The sequence below is a fragment of the Muscardinus avellanarius genome, assembly GCF_963383645.1.
Source record: "Muscardinus avellanarius genome assembly, chromosome: 13".
NCBI lineage: Eukaryota > Metazoa > Chordata > Mammalia > Rodentia > Gliridae > Muscardinus > Muscardinus avellanarius.
The window spans coordinates 2,305,346-2,322,342 of NC_137799.1; the positions used below are offsets into that span (position 1 = coordinate 2,305,346).

A 16,997-nucleotide genomic window follows, 5' to 3' on the forward strand; every position below is an offset into this window, starting at 1 on the left:
GGCAGCTGCTGAGCCAGCGCTGCATGTCAGCAGCGAACCACACTGTGTGCTAGGTCTTAGGTCCAGAGCAGCCTGTCCCGTTCCACACAACAGGAGAAGTGGCTGCCTCGGAGCATGACGCTGACTACCAGGCTGAGCGCCGTCGGGCCCGTGCAGGGCAGCCCAGGCGCTGTCCTCCCTGGTGTTCACTGACAGTAGAGACATGGGCATGCCTGCTCTGCCTTCCTGCCCAGACGGACAGGTGTGGCAGGACGGCGGAGGCCAGCGGGGGCGCTCCCGAGGCACCCCCACGGCCCTGGCTCGGAAACACTGCACCAGAGTCCCGTGGGCTGGTCCCGACTCAGCGGCGGGCTAAGCGCTCTTGCTGCGGCTGCCTGGGGTGGGGGCCGGGGGGCGCCTGTCTCGGGCAGTGCTCTCCCACTCCTTCCTCACCATGACGTAGAGCCTCATGGCTGCCTGGGCATCTTGGATCTGGAGAGAACACGACAACACTCACTGCCGGGCTGTGCACTGTGTGACCACGGGCCCAGGGTCCCCGAGCCTTGGCACCAGGCACTGCGCTGGGAAACAGAGCGGCTGTACCCACACCTGTCCAACCCCCCTGCACCTCCAAGAAGAAAGGGGACCCCCACAGCCAAGGGGCGAACACCGACCTGCCTCCTCGGGCTCCTCGGCAGGGAGCTGGGGGCTTGGTGCTGGGCGCAGGGACCAGGCACCTACTGTCAGCGCGGCCTGTGGAGCAGAGGCCCGGCCTCACCTACCTACCTGCTTCCCTTCCTTTTTTGTGGTGCCCAGGATTGAATCCAGGAACATTCTACCCTCAGCCCTATTTTTTAATTTTTTTTTTTTTTGCAGTATTGAGGATGGAACCCAGAGGCATTGTACCTCTGAGCTACACCTCCAGTCCTATTTTTAAGTCTTTTTATTTTGATACAGGGTCTCACTGAGTTGGGAAGGGCCTCACTAAGTAGCTGAGGCTGTCCGTGAGCTGCGATTCTCCTGTCTCAGCCTCCCGAACGCTGGGATTACAAGCGTGCCCACCACGCTCAGCCTATTTTTTATTCTGTATTTTGAAACAGGGTCTTATCGAGTTGCAGAGGGCCTTAAGTAGCTGAGGCTGGCTGTGAACTTGCGATCCTCATATCTCAGCCTCCCAAGTACTGGGATTAAAAGTATGAACCCACCTTATATTTCATTTTAAAAACAAGGCCTTGCTGAGTTGCCTCTCACTGGCCTTAAAACTTGTGGTCCCCATCAGCCTCCCAAGTCATGGCCTACAGGTGTGCATCACTGCACCTGGCTTGGGCCACACATTTCTTTTTTCTTTTTTTTCTTTTGGTGGTACTGGGGTTCCTGGAAGCCCTTCTACCTCCGGGCTACACTCCCAGACCTATTTTATACTTTTTTTATTTTTGGAAACAGGGTCTCTCATGCCAGTGCGGCTGACTTCAAACTTGCGTGATCCTCCTGTCTCCGCCTCCCAAGCGTGGGGATTACAAGTGTGAGCCACCACGCCTGGCTGGGCCACACATTTCTAAAGGGGCTTCACTATGGGGTGACGTTTTGCCCCTAAGGGTCCGTGTGCCCGAGGCCTGGTCCTCGAGTGCCAGTGGTGGACCTGTGAAAGGGGGCCAGAGGGGTCACTGGGCCAGCCCTCGGAGGCAGTCGTAGTTCTAAGGCCCCAGCTAATTCTTGTGAAAGAGCTGTATGAGAAGACCCTCTCTGGCTTCCTGGGCTGCGAGGGACCTCTCCCTCTCCCACAGGCGCCTCCACCTAGGCTGATGCCCGCACCTTGTCCTTGAGCTTCAGACTGTGAGCCAAATAAACCTCTTTTCTTCATAAAGTACCCAGTCTTGAGCGTTTCATTACAGCAGAAGAAAATGGACTAACACCACCTTCAGTTGGACCGGTGAGCTTTTCTCCAATTTTTATGTTTTTTTTTTTTTTTTTTTTTTTTTTTACCGGTACTGGGTTTAGAACCAAGGGACACTCGACCTCTGAGCTACATCCCAGCCCTATTTTTACTCTTTATTTTGAAACAGGGTCTCACTGAGTTGCAAAGGGCCTCACTAAGTAGCTGAGGCTGTCCTTGAACTGCGATCCTCTAATCTCAGCCTCCCGAATGCTGGAATTACAAGCATGTGCCAATATGCCCTGCTTCCAAATTATAATATAGCATTTTTAATGTTAATTAAATGTAAACACTTAAGACTTTGTGAGCCCCTCTCTGTTTCAACTTTTAAACATCCTCCTAAAGAACCTGCCCAGGCCTCATCTCTCCCGTGCCTGTCAGGTGACACGTGCCTGGGTCTTGAGGTGAGGGGCAGTCCTCGACCCCAAGGACTGCCCCCCAAGGCCGCACTTACCGAGCAGTGCTCCTTCTGCTGGACCTCGATCCCCAGGATTTTCTTTGAAAGGAGCTTCAGAGACGGCCTTGAGCTCTGCAAGAAGAGACAGCACTCAGCACACCAGGCTGGGCGCCTCGCAGAGCCGAGGTGAGAAGGGCGCTTCACTGAGCAGGAAGAAGCTGGCTTCCGAACCAACCTGTGGACTGTGGTTTGCCATTTACTGAGAGTACCGTGGCATTTCGGGCTGCAGCCGTGAGCCAGGGCAGGCTGGCGACCCCAGCCCGCTGGCTGACGGAGGAGGAGCTGGACTAGCACGTGCAGGGCCCCGGGCAGGGGTGAGATCCCGAGGCTTTCACCCTCGGCCTCATGGTCTCCAGGGCCGGCTCTGCCCCGGCACCTCTGGGGCAGCGTGCGCGTACCGGGACTTGCCACACAGAGCTGCGTGCAGAGAACTCTCCACTCCTCCCTCTGCCTGCGCCTGCCAGGCAGCCTCTCCCACTGAAGCTACGTCCCCAGCCCTAGTTTTAGGATTTGTCTCAGAGGTGAAGCAAGGAGTAAGGTATGGGGCCACAGAAGACGCCGCCTGCCGCGAGCCACGGCCAAGCACCTCTACTTGACGCTTGAAAGGCTTGTACTTCTGTGTGTCCCGGATCTTCTTCTTTGGATGATCAAGAAACAGGACCTAGGGGAAAAAAACAGTGACAAGCATTTTCATTTTTAATTTGTGGCAATGGAACCCCTTTTTCCCAAGTAACACCCTGTAAGGAGCCTCCTATATTTAACACACACAGAAAAAAAGGGTACAGATATGAACTTGAATTTGTGAAAAAAATCGATCACCGGGACTTTAGGTGATAATGCTCAACAATGAGAACCACAGTAATCACAGTACCTTAGCCGGCGTGGTGGCGCATACCTGTTAGTACAGTACTTGGGAGGCGGAGACAGGAGGGCTGCAGGTTTGAGGCCAGCATCAACAACCTGATGAGGCCCCTCAGCAGCTTAGACAATTTCAAAGTAAAATTTTAGCCAGGCGTGGTGGCGCACGCTTGTAAGCCCCGCGCTTGGGAGGTGGAGACAGGAGGATCACGCAAGTTCGAAGCCAGCCGCGCTGGGTTAAGAGACCCTGTCTCCAAATAAAAATATAAAAATAGGTCTGGGAGTGTAGCCTGGAGGTAGAAGGGCTTCCAGGAACCCCAGTACCACAAAAATAAATAAATAAATAAATAATTTAAAAAAGGGCTGGGGTTGTAGCTCAGAGATAGAATACCTCTGGGTTCAATCTCCTGTACCAAAAAATAAAAATAAAATCTAGAAATTGAGAAAGAAGAAAAAGAATCAATCATCAATTAACCAGCAACCGACTCCTGAATTCAAGTTGGTCCCACACAAGAATGTCTGCAATGAGATTATGGCGGCTCATCTTGTGACCCAGCCCAGTGCCTTGGCGTCTCCCACGCGGTCCGTACAAGCGACTCGTGTGTGTTGGTGGGGGGACAGGCGACACATGGGAGTCCCTGAAGGTGCAGGAGCAGGGAGATGGCGTTTGTCAGCTTTTAGAAAACACTGTTTTTTACCTTTTTGGTGGTAGGAACCCAGGGCTTCACATGTGCTAAGCAGGTGCTCTACCACTGAGATATATCCCAGCCCTAAACTTGGAGTACTGAGACTGAACCCAGGGTTTGTGAGTTACATTTATTTATTTTGAGATGGGTTCTTGCTTAAATGCCAAGGCTGGCCTCAAACCTCTGATCCTCCTGCTTCTGCCTCCTGAGTCACGAGGCGTATAGGCACACGTCACCACGCACAGCTCCATTCATTTTGAGAGGAAATCTAAAGCAGCATTTGGAGGGTCCTGAAACGTCCCCCAGGCCTCTAGGGCTCCACAGGCTGCTGCTCAGTTGCAGTGCTGGGCTCAGCAAGGACAGCGCCCACTCTGCCCACCCATAAAGTCCTAACCAAGCACCCAGGAAGCCGAGGCTGGAGGCTGCGAGCCCTGGGGCGGTGGCCACTGTGAAGAGGTGGGCTGGACTAACACTTCCCTCCTAGTCCCAGCCCGCCGGGGCAGCTGAGTCCGCGCTGCCTGTGCCAACTCGGAGGCTCAGGGTGGCTGGAGGGGACGGGGCGTCCAGGCTTGCAGCAAACGTACTTGGGAACGCTTAACCTCCCCGAGGCCCAGCCCTGCCATCTATAAAGGCAGACTTAAATGTGGAATATTGCGGAGTGTGGTGGTGCACGCTTGTCATCCCAGCATTCAGGAGGATGAGACCAGAGGATCGCGGTTCACGGACAGCCTCAGCTACTTAGTGAGGCCCTTCACAACTTAGTGAGACCCTGTTTTCAAAATAAAGAATAAAAAAGGGCAGGGGGTATAGCTCGGAGGTCGAATGCCCCTGTGTTCCATCCCATCCCCAGACCCCCACCCCCAAAAAAGTGGGATGTTTGCAAAGGGTTAGTGCTGGGACGGCAGCAAGGCTGCTGTCTGGGCACCTGGACGGCCACGAGGACGACCGGGGGGAGGGGGGGGGCTCAGCGCAGCTTTCCTGACGGGCACGGGGCTCCTGTGGTTCTGGGGACTAAACCCAGGGGCATTCTACCTCTGGCCTCCACCCCCCAGGCCTATCGTTTTAAAATTTCTTTTATATTCATTTATTATTTAGTGCTACTCTGGGAATTGAGCCCAGGGACATTCTACCTCCAAGTTATAATCCCCAGCTCTATTTTTTTATTTTGAAACAGGGTCTGGCTAAATAGCTAAGGCTGGCCTTGAACCTACAATCTTCGTGTCTCACTCTCCCAAGTACTGGGATTCCAGGCGTGCACCCCACACCTGGCTTCTTTCATTTTGAAACAGGGTTTCACTAAGTTGCTGAGGCTGGCCTTGAACCTGTGATCTCCTGTTGAAGCCTCCCAAATGCTGGGATTACAGGTGTGTCACCGTGCCTGGCCCCGCTGCTTCCTTTAAGGAAAGCACGCAGGCGCTGGCCCAGACCTTAAAGTGACCCACCATTCCCAGGTTGGCTTTCTCCCAGAAGGCCGGGGAAGACACAAAGCCACATCCCTAGCATCAGAGCGACACTCCAGCAGACAGAAGCTGGACGGGGTCAGGCAACATCCACAAGGGCTTCTGCCAGGGAAATAATTTTATTTTGCAGTACTGAGGATGGGACCCAGGGCATTCTACCTCCGAGCTACACGCCCACCCCTATTTTTTATTCTTAATTTTGAAACAGGGTCTCATTGAGTTGCAAAGGGCCTCACTAAGTAGCTGAGGTTGTCGGTGAACATCGATTGTCCTGTCTCAGCCTCCCGAGTGCATGCTGGGATTACAAGTGTGTGCAACCACGCCTGGCTTGAAAACAAGTTTCTTGCCCAAGGGACCTGGTCCCAGGTGGACAAGCAGGCGTCAGCCTTCCGCCCTGTGGAACAGGCATCCCTCGAAGGCACCTGCGAGCCCCAGGCCAGCCCCTCACTCCAGGGCAGGGCCGCAGGCTGCTCAGGCCCGGAGCTCCAGCGTGGCCAGGGCTATCCAAACCAGTCCCAGCCAGGCTCTGGAGCACAGCGGGAGCCTGGTGAGGAGGCCTGACATCACCGCCAGCGTGTGCCCAGTGCAGTGCAAACTCAGAAACGCAGTGGCAGAACTAGGTGAGCATGCAGAAAACCGGGAGAGGGAGAGCGGGCCTGGGAACCAGGAGGCCCCAACCTCACCTTTAAATCGTTGTGGAGTGCGTGCCCCACCAGAATTCGGCCCTCGAGCATCTCTGCTACTTCCCTCTGCACGACTTCAAATTCTTCTCCTGAAAATCAACACAAAGACGTGACTTTCTGAGAGGCCCACCCACCCTAGAAGGGCCTCGCAGGCAGGCAGGGAGCAGGAGGCTGGAGGGACACCACGTCTCGGGTGCTCGCTGGAGGGACCGGGCTCGGATGCTGCCAACCACCTGGGTCTGGGCTGGCACCAGTCTGCAAACACTTAGGCTGTCTTGGGGCCACCTGACCGCACAGCTTCAGCTCCTCTAGGCTTTGTGCATTCTGACTTCCCAAGTGGAAAAAGCAAGCCTGGCCCCATGCACAGAGGAGGCACTGCCCTACAGCAGGCTTGGAAGCAGGCCACCTGCTCACGCGCTCATCACGATGCCCCGGGAACTGCCCTCACTCTTACCCTCACCAGGCAGGGTCCCGGAAGCACCAGGAGACCGCCCACCTGTGGCCAGAGCGATCAGAGCAGCCGCCCTTCTGAAGCGCAGCCGAGACATGGGGCGGCCTGTGCTCTGAGCAGCCGCTGAGGCAGCCGGGCAGTGTGTGGAGCCGCCCGAGGCCCAGGGCCAGCTCGGAGCGGAGCAGCGCCCTCAGCCTCGCAGCCCCCCGCCCCCGCTGCCAGCTCATGCCTTGCACCAAGCCTTCCGTTTCTCTTTTGGTACTGGGGACTGGGTCAGGGGAGTCTGCCTCTGAGGTAGACACCAGCTCTTTGTTATTTCCAAATAGGGGCTTGCTAAGTTGCCAAGGGGCTTGAAGCTGAGGCTCTCCATCTCAGCCTCCTGAGTCCTGGGTTTCTGGAATGAGCCACCACGCCCTAGTCTACCCTATTTTCAGTATCACAGCCACGGGGAGCCTGCTGGAAGCGACCCAGATCGGCCCCAACAACGCAAGGCAATTCAGGAGCCATCCTGTGGTAGTGGGTGGCCCGGGCACTGAAGCGGGAGACGTGGACGCTTCCGTATTTGACAAGAGATCGCCCGGGAAGGTAAGAAGGGCCAGGGCTCCTCTGATGCTGCCTGCTCCGGAGGAGAAAAGCAGAGAGGGACAGAAACGAACAGAGCCGCCCGCTTTACACTCCTGCACTGTTGGTGCCGTACCCTGCTTGAGGTCCTGGGGCCGGACCCCACTGACCGCTGTCCTGTAGTCCGTCACGGGCTCGGTCGGCTGCACGTACTTGTCATAAACGCACTTCCCGTACTGGTTCACGAGGGACACTCGGGCCACCATGCTCTCCTCCCCCTGGGGTCCCACGCCCACCATCTCGCAATCAATGGCCAAGGCTCTGGTCAGGCTGAGGAGAAGACAAGAGGCCTCGTACAGCACACCTGAGACGTGTCAGGCGGCCGCAGCCCTGGCAGGTCCTGGGTGGCGCCTGTTCCCTCAGCTGGAGGGGCCCTGTCCCTGTAGAGCCTCGCCTGGGAAGGCTGCCCGCCCCGCCCAGCCCAGGCCCGCATACCCGCCGAAGGCCTGCGCCTTCTCCAGGGTCACACTCCTCTTGCTCTGCCCCAGCTGTCTTCTCAGGACATCGGCTGCCTCCGGGCCTATAGCAGCTTCAACATCTGCTGGGTCCACATCATCAAACCAGATGTCTTCCCTAAGAGACAAAGGCAGGAAGCTGGTACCGTGGCATGAGCCCCGAATCCCAGCACCTGGGAGGTCTGATGCCACCGCATCGTCTGCAGCTGTGCCACCCACAGATGGCCACCAGCTCCGGGCCTCCCGCCTGGGGGCCCTCCACAGGGCTTACTAAGCATCACCAGCACGGAGCCACGCACGCCACCTGTATCCTCGGGACTGCGCAGACGACCATGCTGAGGTGCACGGGGCGCCACTACGTCTGAGCTCTGTGTTGGCGCCAGAGACGCAGCGGGGGCTGAGGCCAGCTGGCCTTCCTCTTGCCCACTCTGGGTCAACAGGTGAGCGGGGACCAGGCCGAGGTGCTGGGGCCGGGGCGGCGCCCAGCCGTGCAGCCTCTGGACCTTTTCTCAGCAGCGGCATCCCGGCCCGTTCTGGCCCTGAGGGCCACGTTGGCCGGGTGCTAGGGCGGAGGTGGCAGTACTCACTCGGTGGGTGGGGCCGGAGCCGAGGCCACAGACGCCGCTTCCGGAGCTTTCCGCCTCTTATGCTTGACGTCTCCTCGCGGCAAAGACACGGCACCACGTGTCCGCTTCTTGTCCTCCGCCCTGCTGGCCGTCATGGTGGCCACGGGCACCTTCCTGCCCCTCTCAGGCCCCGAGGCGAGGGCTCCCCCGGGGGCCTCCTGGTCTCTTGCTGGCTCCTCACCTCCCTTGGCTGTATCTGAGATCGCTTTGCTGTTCTGCTGGGTCACGTCAGGCTGCTTTCTGGAGTCCACTTGAGAGACCACAAGCGGCTTTCCTGGGGTCTGTGACTTCTCCTTTAACAGCTAAGAGGACCCAAAATAAGATACAAAGTTTTAACCTGGAATTTACATTCAGTAGACTGAAAAGCTTGTATGGGTGTATACATATGCATAGACAAACATATATTATGATCACTTCTACAAATACTTGTCAGCACCCTTGATGTGACTTTTGGAATAGTTTGGAAAAGCCTTGTTTTCCCTGTAAGTCATTAGTGATAAAGGCTTCGTGATTACTTTACTGTAATGCACAATTTCATACCCCTTAATTCTTATAAAACTTTATGTATGTTTTGTGGTGCTGGGGATTCAACCCAGGGGCATTCCATCTCTGAGCTACATCCCAACTTTCTCATTCCTCCTTTTTAACCAGGGTCTCACTAAAGTTGCAGAGGACCTAAGTAGCTGAGTCTGGCTGCAAACCTGCATCCTCCTGTCTCAGCCTCCCAAGTACTGGGATTACAAGCGTGCACCACCACGCCCGGCTCATTCTTACAAACTTTTTTTTTTTGGTGGTACTGGGGTTCTTGGAAACCCTTCTCTGGGCTACACTCCCAGACCTATTTTATATTTTTATTTGGAAACAGGGTCTCTTAAGCCAGCGAGGCTGGCTCCAAACCTGCGCGATTCTCCTATCTCCGCCTCCCAAGCGCGGGGATTACAAGCGTGCCCACCGTGCCCGGCCATTCTTACAAACTTTAAACTCATATTCTGTGCCTTAAGCACCTGAGTGACAAGCCACCGCACAGCGCCTCGCTGTGGCCTGAACTGATGTGAAGCTGGTTAGTTACATCCTTGTGGCTCAGGTCAGCACTCCACAGCATGGTGGCCACTTCCCTCGTGGGCTGGTACTGCTCAAGGTCTCAGGGAGACAGAGCGAGAGTTCAGTGCCAAGAAAAGCTCCTGTCAAATGGGGGCTGCTGGCAGCCACAGCTCTGATCTTGGAACCCTACTTCCTCCTGGTGTTCAAATCCCTAGCCAGACTGTTCCCTACCTCTCTTAAGACCCTGGCCTGTGGCACGCCTGAGAAATGACGAGATGGGTTTGTACTTACCTGTTCCCGTAGCAGTTAAAGACCTAACTGACTTCCTTGTTAGAGGAATCAGAGAAAACTCAAAAGATTGCCCTGTAGCAACCATTCCTTCCATGCTTTAATTCTGATTTACTTTCTTGGGAGAAAGAAAAAGAGCTAGTGCTTAGGAGCTCATACAGAACCCTGGGATTGCCCATGGGGTCCGACTGGCCCCAGCACCAAGACGGAAGTCTTGTTAGGAACGCCCAGAGACACAGCAGAGCACGAGTAGTTCAAGAAGTTCTTTACTCGCTCCGTTTTCACTGAGGCTCCATGACATATACTTAAAAAATTGTTTGAAGATCAAATAACAGCAAAGAGCACTGAGTCAAAATGTGTAAACCTGCTGCCCGGGTCTACTGTTTACGAGCTGTGTGACCTCAGGGCAAGGCCCTTCGGCTCTCCGTGCCTCAGTTTCCCCATCTGAAAAACAGGGACACTATCAGCAGCTCACCCCAAGGGACACAGACAGAACTGATACGTGAAGCACGGAGCAAGTGCCACATCTCAGGCTCAAGGCCAGCCTCTGCAATCTAGCAATGTTCTCAGCAACATAAAGACCAAATTAAAAAAAACTAAATAGGGCTGGTGGTGTAGTTTACAGGTAGAATGCCCCTGAGTTCAATCCCCAGCACCACAATGAATAAATAATTATAAATGCCTCTCGGGACTAGATAAGAGCACACATACCGCACAGATCCTACAACAAAGTAAACATTATATCACTATTATTATTGTTGTTGTTATTGCGGTATTGGGGATGAAACCCAGAAGCATTCTACCTCCGAGTTATAGCCCCAGCCCTATTTTTCATTATTTATTTTGAAACAAAGCCTCGCTAAGTAGCCGAGGCTGTCCGCGAATCCGGATACCTCCTGTCTCAGCCTCCCAAGTACTGGGATGATGGGCGTGCGCCGCCACGCTCGGCTCAGTGCACATTTTAAGAGTGAAATACCTGGAGACAACTGCTCTCAGCTACCAGCTCCTGGAAGGCCCCGAGCACTGCCGGACCCTCCAAGCCCCGTGCCTGCTCCGCGCTGGCCGCAGGCTCAATACCTCCGACCAAGCGCCTTCCCGGTGAACGCGCTGCGCGGCTCGGGCTCCAACGCGCGATCGCCGGGCTTGCGGGGCGGCTGCGCCCGCCGGGGCTCCCTCCGGCCTCACCTCTTGCAGCGCCTTCCAGTTCTGAGAAAAGTCCTCCGGGGCCTTGGGCGGCCGCCCCGCGACAGCTCTGGGGCCGCCCCCCGGCGCCCCGCTTCCTCCTGGCGCTTTGCTCTTCCAGAACCTCTTTTTTTTCTTCCGAGCCGCCTTCCCGACAGGTCCCGGCCGGGCCACAGGGACGCCCGGGGCGCGCTCGGAAGCCGGGGCCTTCGCCTTCATCCCGGTGCGCTCACTCGCCGGCCGGCCGGCCCTCGCTCCCGGCACCGGAAGAGACCCGGAACGACCCCGGAAGTGACCCGGAAGTGACCCCGCACGCTCCGCAGGCCTCCGAACATGCCTCCGAACGTGCGCGTAGAAAAGTGCCCGGAAGTGGTCCTGATTTTACGACCGGCTGGAAACAGGGTGTGCGACTTTGGTTCCGCAGGCCGGAAGCCGGGCAGGGCCGTTCGTCCGCCCAGAAATAGGGCCGGGGGATGGGATAAGCCCGGACTCTCACCAAGATCCGGGGCGGGGATGGGAAATGAGGACGCCGGAAGCGATCTGGGGGCCTCTGTCCGCGTACCATCGTGGCGGGGCGTGATTATGTATTTCATTTTGTATTTCATTTGGCCTATTTGTATTTTATTTCGAAACAGGGTCTAAGTTGCTGAGAGCCTAGTAGCTGAGACTGGCTTCGAACCTGTGCGATCCTTCTGTTTCAGCCTCCCAAACGCTGGGATTACAAGCGTGCGCCACCACACCCGGCTCATTTTTTATTCTGAAACAGGGTCTTGCTGAGTTGCTGAGGATCTCATTAAGATCCTGAGGCGCTCCTTGAACCTGCAACCTTACTGTTTTAACCCCCCCCTCCAAGTACTAGGATTTTAGTCGTGTGCCACCATACCTCGCTCTTTATTATTAAAAAAATTTTTTTTTCGGAACTGGGGATTGAACTGAGGAGCATTCTATCTCCGAGCGACACTCCAGCCCTATTTTTCATTCTTTATTTTGAAACAAGTTCTCACTAAATTGCAGAGGGCCTCAGTAAGTAGCCAGGCTGGCCACAAACCTGAGATCCTCCTGTCTAGCCTCTCCAGTACTGGGATTACAAGCGTGCAAACCATTCCTGGCCGGCTTTTCTTTATTTTTGATGAAAATCTTTATTTGATTATTCAGCTTTGTGACCTTGAGCGGTAGGTAGGAGATTGGCGTAATTTTGGGTGTTTGATCAAGGGTATGACACGGAGATCCTAAATACAATTCACAAGCGGGGTGTGGTGGTGCATGCTTGTAATCCCAGTACTTGGGTGTTTGAGAGAGGAGGATCTTTTGAAGCCAGCCTCAGCAACCTAGTGAGACCCTGTTTCCAAATAAACAATATAGGTCTGGGAGTATAGCTCAGAAGTATAAGGTTCTATCCTCAGTACTACACACACACACACACACACACACACTCTCTCTCTCTCTCTCTCTCTCTCTCTCTCTCTCTCTCTCTCTCACACACACACACACACACACACACTCACTCCTGGAATTGTTTTTCTTTAGGTCCAGGTCAGCAGACAGATTTTTAATGGGCCCGTGGACAAGGTTTGGTAACTGATTTAATAGAGTCACTTGTGATTAAAGTGTGTGGAAGTAGAATTCACATTTGGATTTGTAAATCACATGAACGTGGGCTTTGACGCTGGGCTTCGAGTCATGGCTGCCCTCGTCCTGCCTCCTTTCTGCCTATAGTTATACTTCGAGGTGAGTCCAGCAGGCTATACCCAGCGGTCCCGTCGAGAGGTCCAATCCAAGGGTGTGGCTCAACATTTGCTGGCTGAATGATGAATAACGGATGAACGACTCTAATGGAAGGGCAGGCAGGGTGCAGGAGAGAGAGGAGAACGGGTAGCAAAGCCTCAGGGAGGCGAAGGTGGGCAGGGCACCTGGAGCAGGCTGGCCCAGCATAAACGGTGGACATTCCCTTCTGGAACAAAGGAGGAGAGAGGCTGCACATGGAGCGGTGGGGAGATAGCACTGGACCCCTGATGCCCACCAGCTGATGGAGATAGGCTAGTCAGCTTTCTGCTACTGTAACAAAATACCTGAGATAGCTGAACTTAAAAAGAGGGAAGATTTGCTTTGGCTCATAGCTTCAGAGGCTCCAGTTCCTGAACCCTCGGTTCCATTGCCCTTGGGTCTGTGGCAATAGAACGTGATGGTGGGAGTGTGTGACAGAGGAAGCTGCTCCCTCGTGACAGCCAGGGAGTGAAGAATGAGAGGGGAAAAGACCCCTGGGTCCCAGGGTCTCCTTCAGGGGCATGCCTCAGGAACTTAACCTCTTTCCACTAGGTCCCAGAGGTGCCACGACCTCCCGATAGTGCTGGGGGCTGAGGCCAAGCCTGTAACAGATGGACCTTGGGGGACATTCTGGATCCTGACCACATGGGGGAGGGTGAGAAAGAGCAGCTCGGGGCATGTGTAGGACTTCCCGGGAGGCGCAGTGGGACCGCAAGGAGGTTTGTAATGATGCGTGCAGGGTTTGGGGGCTGCAGGCTGCTCCAGGATGCTCCCCACCTGTGTGCCACCACACACCTGGTACAGGTGCCGGCTAGGCAGGAAGTCAAGGAGCGAGGTGGACCGAGGCCAGGGGGCAGGCTCTGTGCGGCGAGGGCCATGGACTCTACCCTGGGCAAAGGGGACAGGAGAGCGGTGGGAGCCGGGAAGTAGGGAGGTCGGAGGGCAGGCTGGCGGCCGCGGGCGGAGCTGCGATGGGCTCCTGCAGACTCTCCTTACTCAGCTGGGTGGACTCTAAGTCCGTCATCCAAGGCCACATTCTGGATGAGCCCAGGATGTGGTTTTCGGGACCCCGGATCCAGAGCACCCGCCTTTCCAGGCTAGACAGCCCCTTCCCTGGAGGCCAGGTGTGCACAGCCAGGGGGACCCCAGTGCAGGACTGGGTTTGGGGTGCTCTGTACTGAGGTCTTCCAGAGAGAGGCCCAGGTCATATAGCAGGAGGAGCTGCACAAGGCCCACCCTGTGGCCCTGCCCTGGAGGAAGCTCTGGAGGGGAAACGCCGCCCAGTGTCCAGTGCCCCGCCCAGCCAGGCCCCGAGCTGTTGCATTCCACGCTGACCAGACTCCACACCAGGGCCCTGTGCTGCCACTCCTGAGGATGCGCCAGCTTTGCCCCAGGGCCAGGTGCCACCCTCTGCTCACCACCGGCATCCGGGGAGTCCTCACGGGCGCCTTCTTTGTCCTGGGCTGTTGGGGGCGCTCTGGTTTCCAGCAGGTGGGCTCGTGGCAGGAGCATGGTGTCTGGCTTACCTGGGGGGGGGGGCTGCAAAGAGCCCCGAGGTGGTGCGGGCTTGCTCTTTCCAGGGGGCACATCAGCTTCAGGGTGCACTGGGTGGAGGAACTGAGCTTGGGTTTGGGGGGTGAACAGTGCTTCCTGAAGAAGGAATTGGTTTCTTCTAGTGAAATGAACAGACGCCAGCTTGTCCCAGGCCTGAGCAAGCGCCTTTCTCTGCCTCCCTCGCCAGCCCCTCTCGCTCTTCAGTCTGATTTTGTCCTGCCTCCTTTCCTCCTCTTTGCCCCTCTCCTCTCTCTCTCTCTCTCTCTCTCTCTCTCTCTCTCTCTCTCTCTCTCTCTCTCTCTCTCTCTCTCTCTCTCTCTCTCTCTCTCTCTCTCTCTCTCTCTCTCTCTCGTGTGTGTGTGTGTGTGTGTGTGTGTTGAACCCAGGGGCATTCTACCTCTGAGCTGCTCTCCCAGCCCTTTTTATTTTTAATTTTGAAACAGGGTCTCACTAAGTAGCTGATGCTGGCCTTGAACCTCACTAAGGGGCTGAGGTTGGCCGCGAACATGCGATGCTCCTGCCTCAGCCTCCCAAGTACTGGGGTGACTGGTGTGCACCATCACGGCCCCTCTACATCTCTTTTTGTCTCTTAGAGTTTTCTCCAGGCTCTGGAGCCCGAGGACTTGTTCGCTTACTTTGGCCCTGATGCTGCCTTCAAAGGTACTTGTCCTGGTATCCTCTTAGCCCTGGGAGTTTCTCGGGACCGGAGTGGGGCACCCTCTTCTGAGTCAGTGTCCTGGGGGTTTTTGGTGACTCTGGAGGGAGGAGATGCAGTTAATTAGCTGTGTTACTTCCTGCTAACTTGATAAAAGCTGGTCCGAGTGTTCCGGCAGAGTTGGGGTTCTGACCCCAGGCTTCTGTTCAGTATCCCAAAGGGATGGTCACTAATCAGCTAGTCCCTTCCGCCCATGGTCTCTGCTAGACTGGCTGATTTTCAGGAACTTTGTGGTTTCTCGCTCTCTAGAAGTAAATATTTATTTCTTCTATGGGAAACAAGGTAGGCGCTGGGTCCAGCCCCCTCCAGATCCCGTCCTGTGGCTCCCTTGATGACAGCCCCTCGTGGCTTGGGGTGCCAGCCTCTGTCCCAGTGGGACAGTTGGTGGTGGGGGGGGCCAGAGGCAGGCAGGCCCGTGGTCAGGGTGGATGGAATTAGGGGCCATCCCACGTGTACTCTGGCTTCTCTGTGGTCTGGGCCCGATGCACTCTGGGGCCAGGCTGGAGGACCACTGGGGGCCAATTCTGAGCCTAGGGCTGGGCCCCAGGTCCTCCTGCCTCTGCCCCTCCTGGAGACCTGGGACACTGTTGCCTGGGATCCCAGCTCCTGGGCTGCCTTGGAAGAGAACAGCTAGGACCGGCCTGGGCTCCTGCTCTCCAGGGAAGCCAGAGGGTCTATGTGGAGTCTCATGGCATTGCTCATGAGACACCTGTGTCAAAGCTGAGCCCAGATTGCTGAGCACTGGCCCAGGCCCCAGACAAAGCCCAGGGAAGAGAAGTGACTTGCTGTCCAGCAGTGCTAGGGAGGGAGGAGCAGGACTGGAACCCAGGCCTCACAAGGCAGCACCTCCCGGCCCTCTTCCGGGGCGTGTGCAGGGCCTAGTCGGGTGAGTGAGGCAGCGCCTGTCTCCCGCAGAACCCCAGTTCACCGTGGCCCTGCTCGCTTGTACCTGTGAGGCTGAGGCCGGGCTTGGGGGTCCATCCTGCGCCCCACTCTGCTCCCTGAGCGCCCTGGGACAGCGCTTCACCTTCTCTTTCCGGCCCGAGCTGGGCCTCCTGGCCCCTTCCTTCACCAGCGAGCGCGTGGTGAACGCCTCCCTGCGGCTGCTGAGGGGGCCCCCCCACCACTGCTTCACAGGAGGACGCGCCCTGCTGCCCCTGGGCGCAGTGGCCAGGGTCACCTACTGCTCAGGTCACTTGGTGAGTAGAAGCTTGGGACGGTGTCAGGGGCGGGGTGCGCCCAGGGTGTGGCCTAAGGAGGGGAACAGGCGCAGAGGGACCCACTAAGGGTCTCCAGCCGCGCAGGTAGCAGGTGGCAGAGCCACGTACAGAACTCGGTAGTTTTGTTGACTCCCCAGGGTAGTTGGGCTTCGCAGCCAGGCCTCTGAGTGGGGATAGGAGCCCTGCTACTTCTGCCGGGTGAGCTCAGACCATCCCTGTGACTGGGTCTCAGCACCTCCCCTGAGCACGTTGCTGGCAGCGCCTGCCTAGGCTGGCTGTCAGAAGGATGGCATTAGCCAGGCGTGGTGGTGCATGCTTATAATCCCAGCATTTGGGAGGCTGAGACAGGTGGATTGTGGTTTGCAGACAGCCTCAGCTACTACTTAGTGAGACCCTTTGCAACTCTGTGAGACCCTGTTTCAAAATAAGGAATAAAAAATAGGGCTGGGGGTGTATCTCGGAGGTAGAATGCCCCTGGGTTCCATCCTCAGGACCACAAAAAAAAAAGGAAAAAAAAGGCCTGTGTTTCACATGTCTGCGCAAAGCTTGTTAAAGCTCACAGCACGCCGGGCATGGTGGCGCACGCTTGTAATCCCCGCGCTTGGGAGGTGGAGACAGGAGAATCGTGCAGGTTCAAAGCCAGCCGCGCTGGCTTAAGAGACCCTGTTTCCACTTAAAAAAGTATAAAATAGGTCTGGGAGTGTAGCCCGTGGGAGTGTAGCCGGAGGTAGAAGGGCTTCCAAGGACCCCAGTACCTCTACCACCAAAAAAAAGCTAACAGCTCACCAGAGACACATCACAACCCAGAGCCATTTATTTTGTAATGGAGCCTGGTTCCTGGTTGGGAGGCCCAGTCTGGACCAGGAGAGATGTCACTTAGGGTTAACCTGCTGACACAGGCCTTGCTGGACACCGGAATCACACCTTTGTGTGTGTGTGTGGTACTGGGGATGGAACCCAGGAGCATTGTACCTTTGAGCTACACCCCCAGCCCTAACTTTTAGTCTTTTTTAAATTTTTGAAA

The 16,997-nt window shown here is 56.1% G+C and overlaps 2 protein-coding genes across 2 annotated transcripts in view; one reads left to right on the forward strand and one right to left on the reverse strand.

Moving 5' to 3' along the window:
• Positions 1-351: 351 nt before the first annotated feature.
• On the reverse strand, positions 352-10,939 carry REXO4 (REX4 homolog, 3'-5' exonuclease; the record flags this gene model as incomplete). The annotated part of the gene is made up of 8 exons (XM_080709493.1): positions 352-471; positions 2,367-2,441; positions 2,956-3,030; positions 6,057-6,145; positions 7,205-7,398; positions 7,564-7,701; positions 8,171-8,511; positions 10,724-10,939. 8 exons carry the CDS (start codon positions 10,937-10,939, stop codon positions 352-354), a joined length of 1,248 nt encoding a protein of 415 aa, XP_080565619.1.
• A 2,516-nt stretch (positions 10,940-13,455) lies between these two features.
• ADAMTS13 (ADAM metallopeptidase with thrombospondin type 1 motif 13) overlaps positions 13,456-16,997 on the forward strand; it is a gene marked incomplete at both ends in the record, with an annotated part of 32,900 nt that continues 29,358 nt past the window's right edge. Inside the window, 4 exons of the mRNA XM_080709494.1 lie at positions 13,456-13,608; positions 13,835-13,975; positions 14,632-14,698; positions 15,669-15,952. Of these exons, the coding sequence (XP_080565620.1) occupies positions 13,456-13,608; positions 13,835-13,975; positions 14,632-14,698; positions 15,669-15,952 (645 nt within the window). The remainder of the gene's footprint in view (positions 13,609-13,834; positions 13,976-14,631; positions 14,699-15,668; positions 15,953-16,997) is intronic.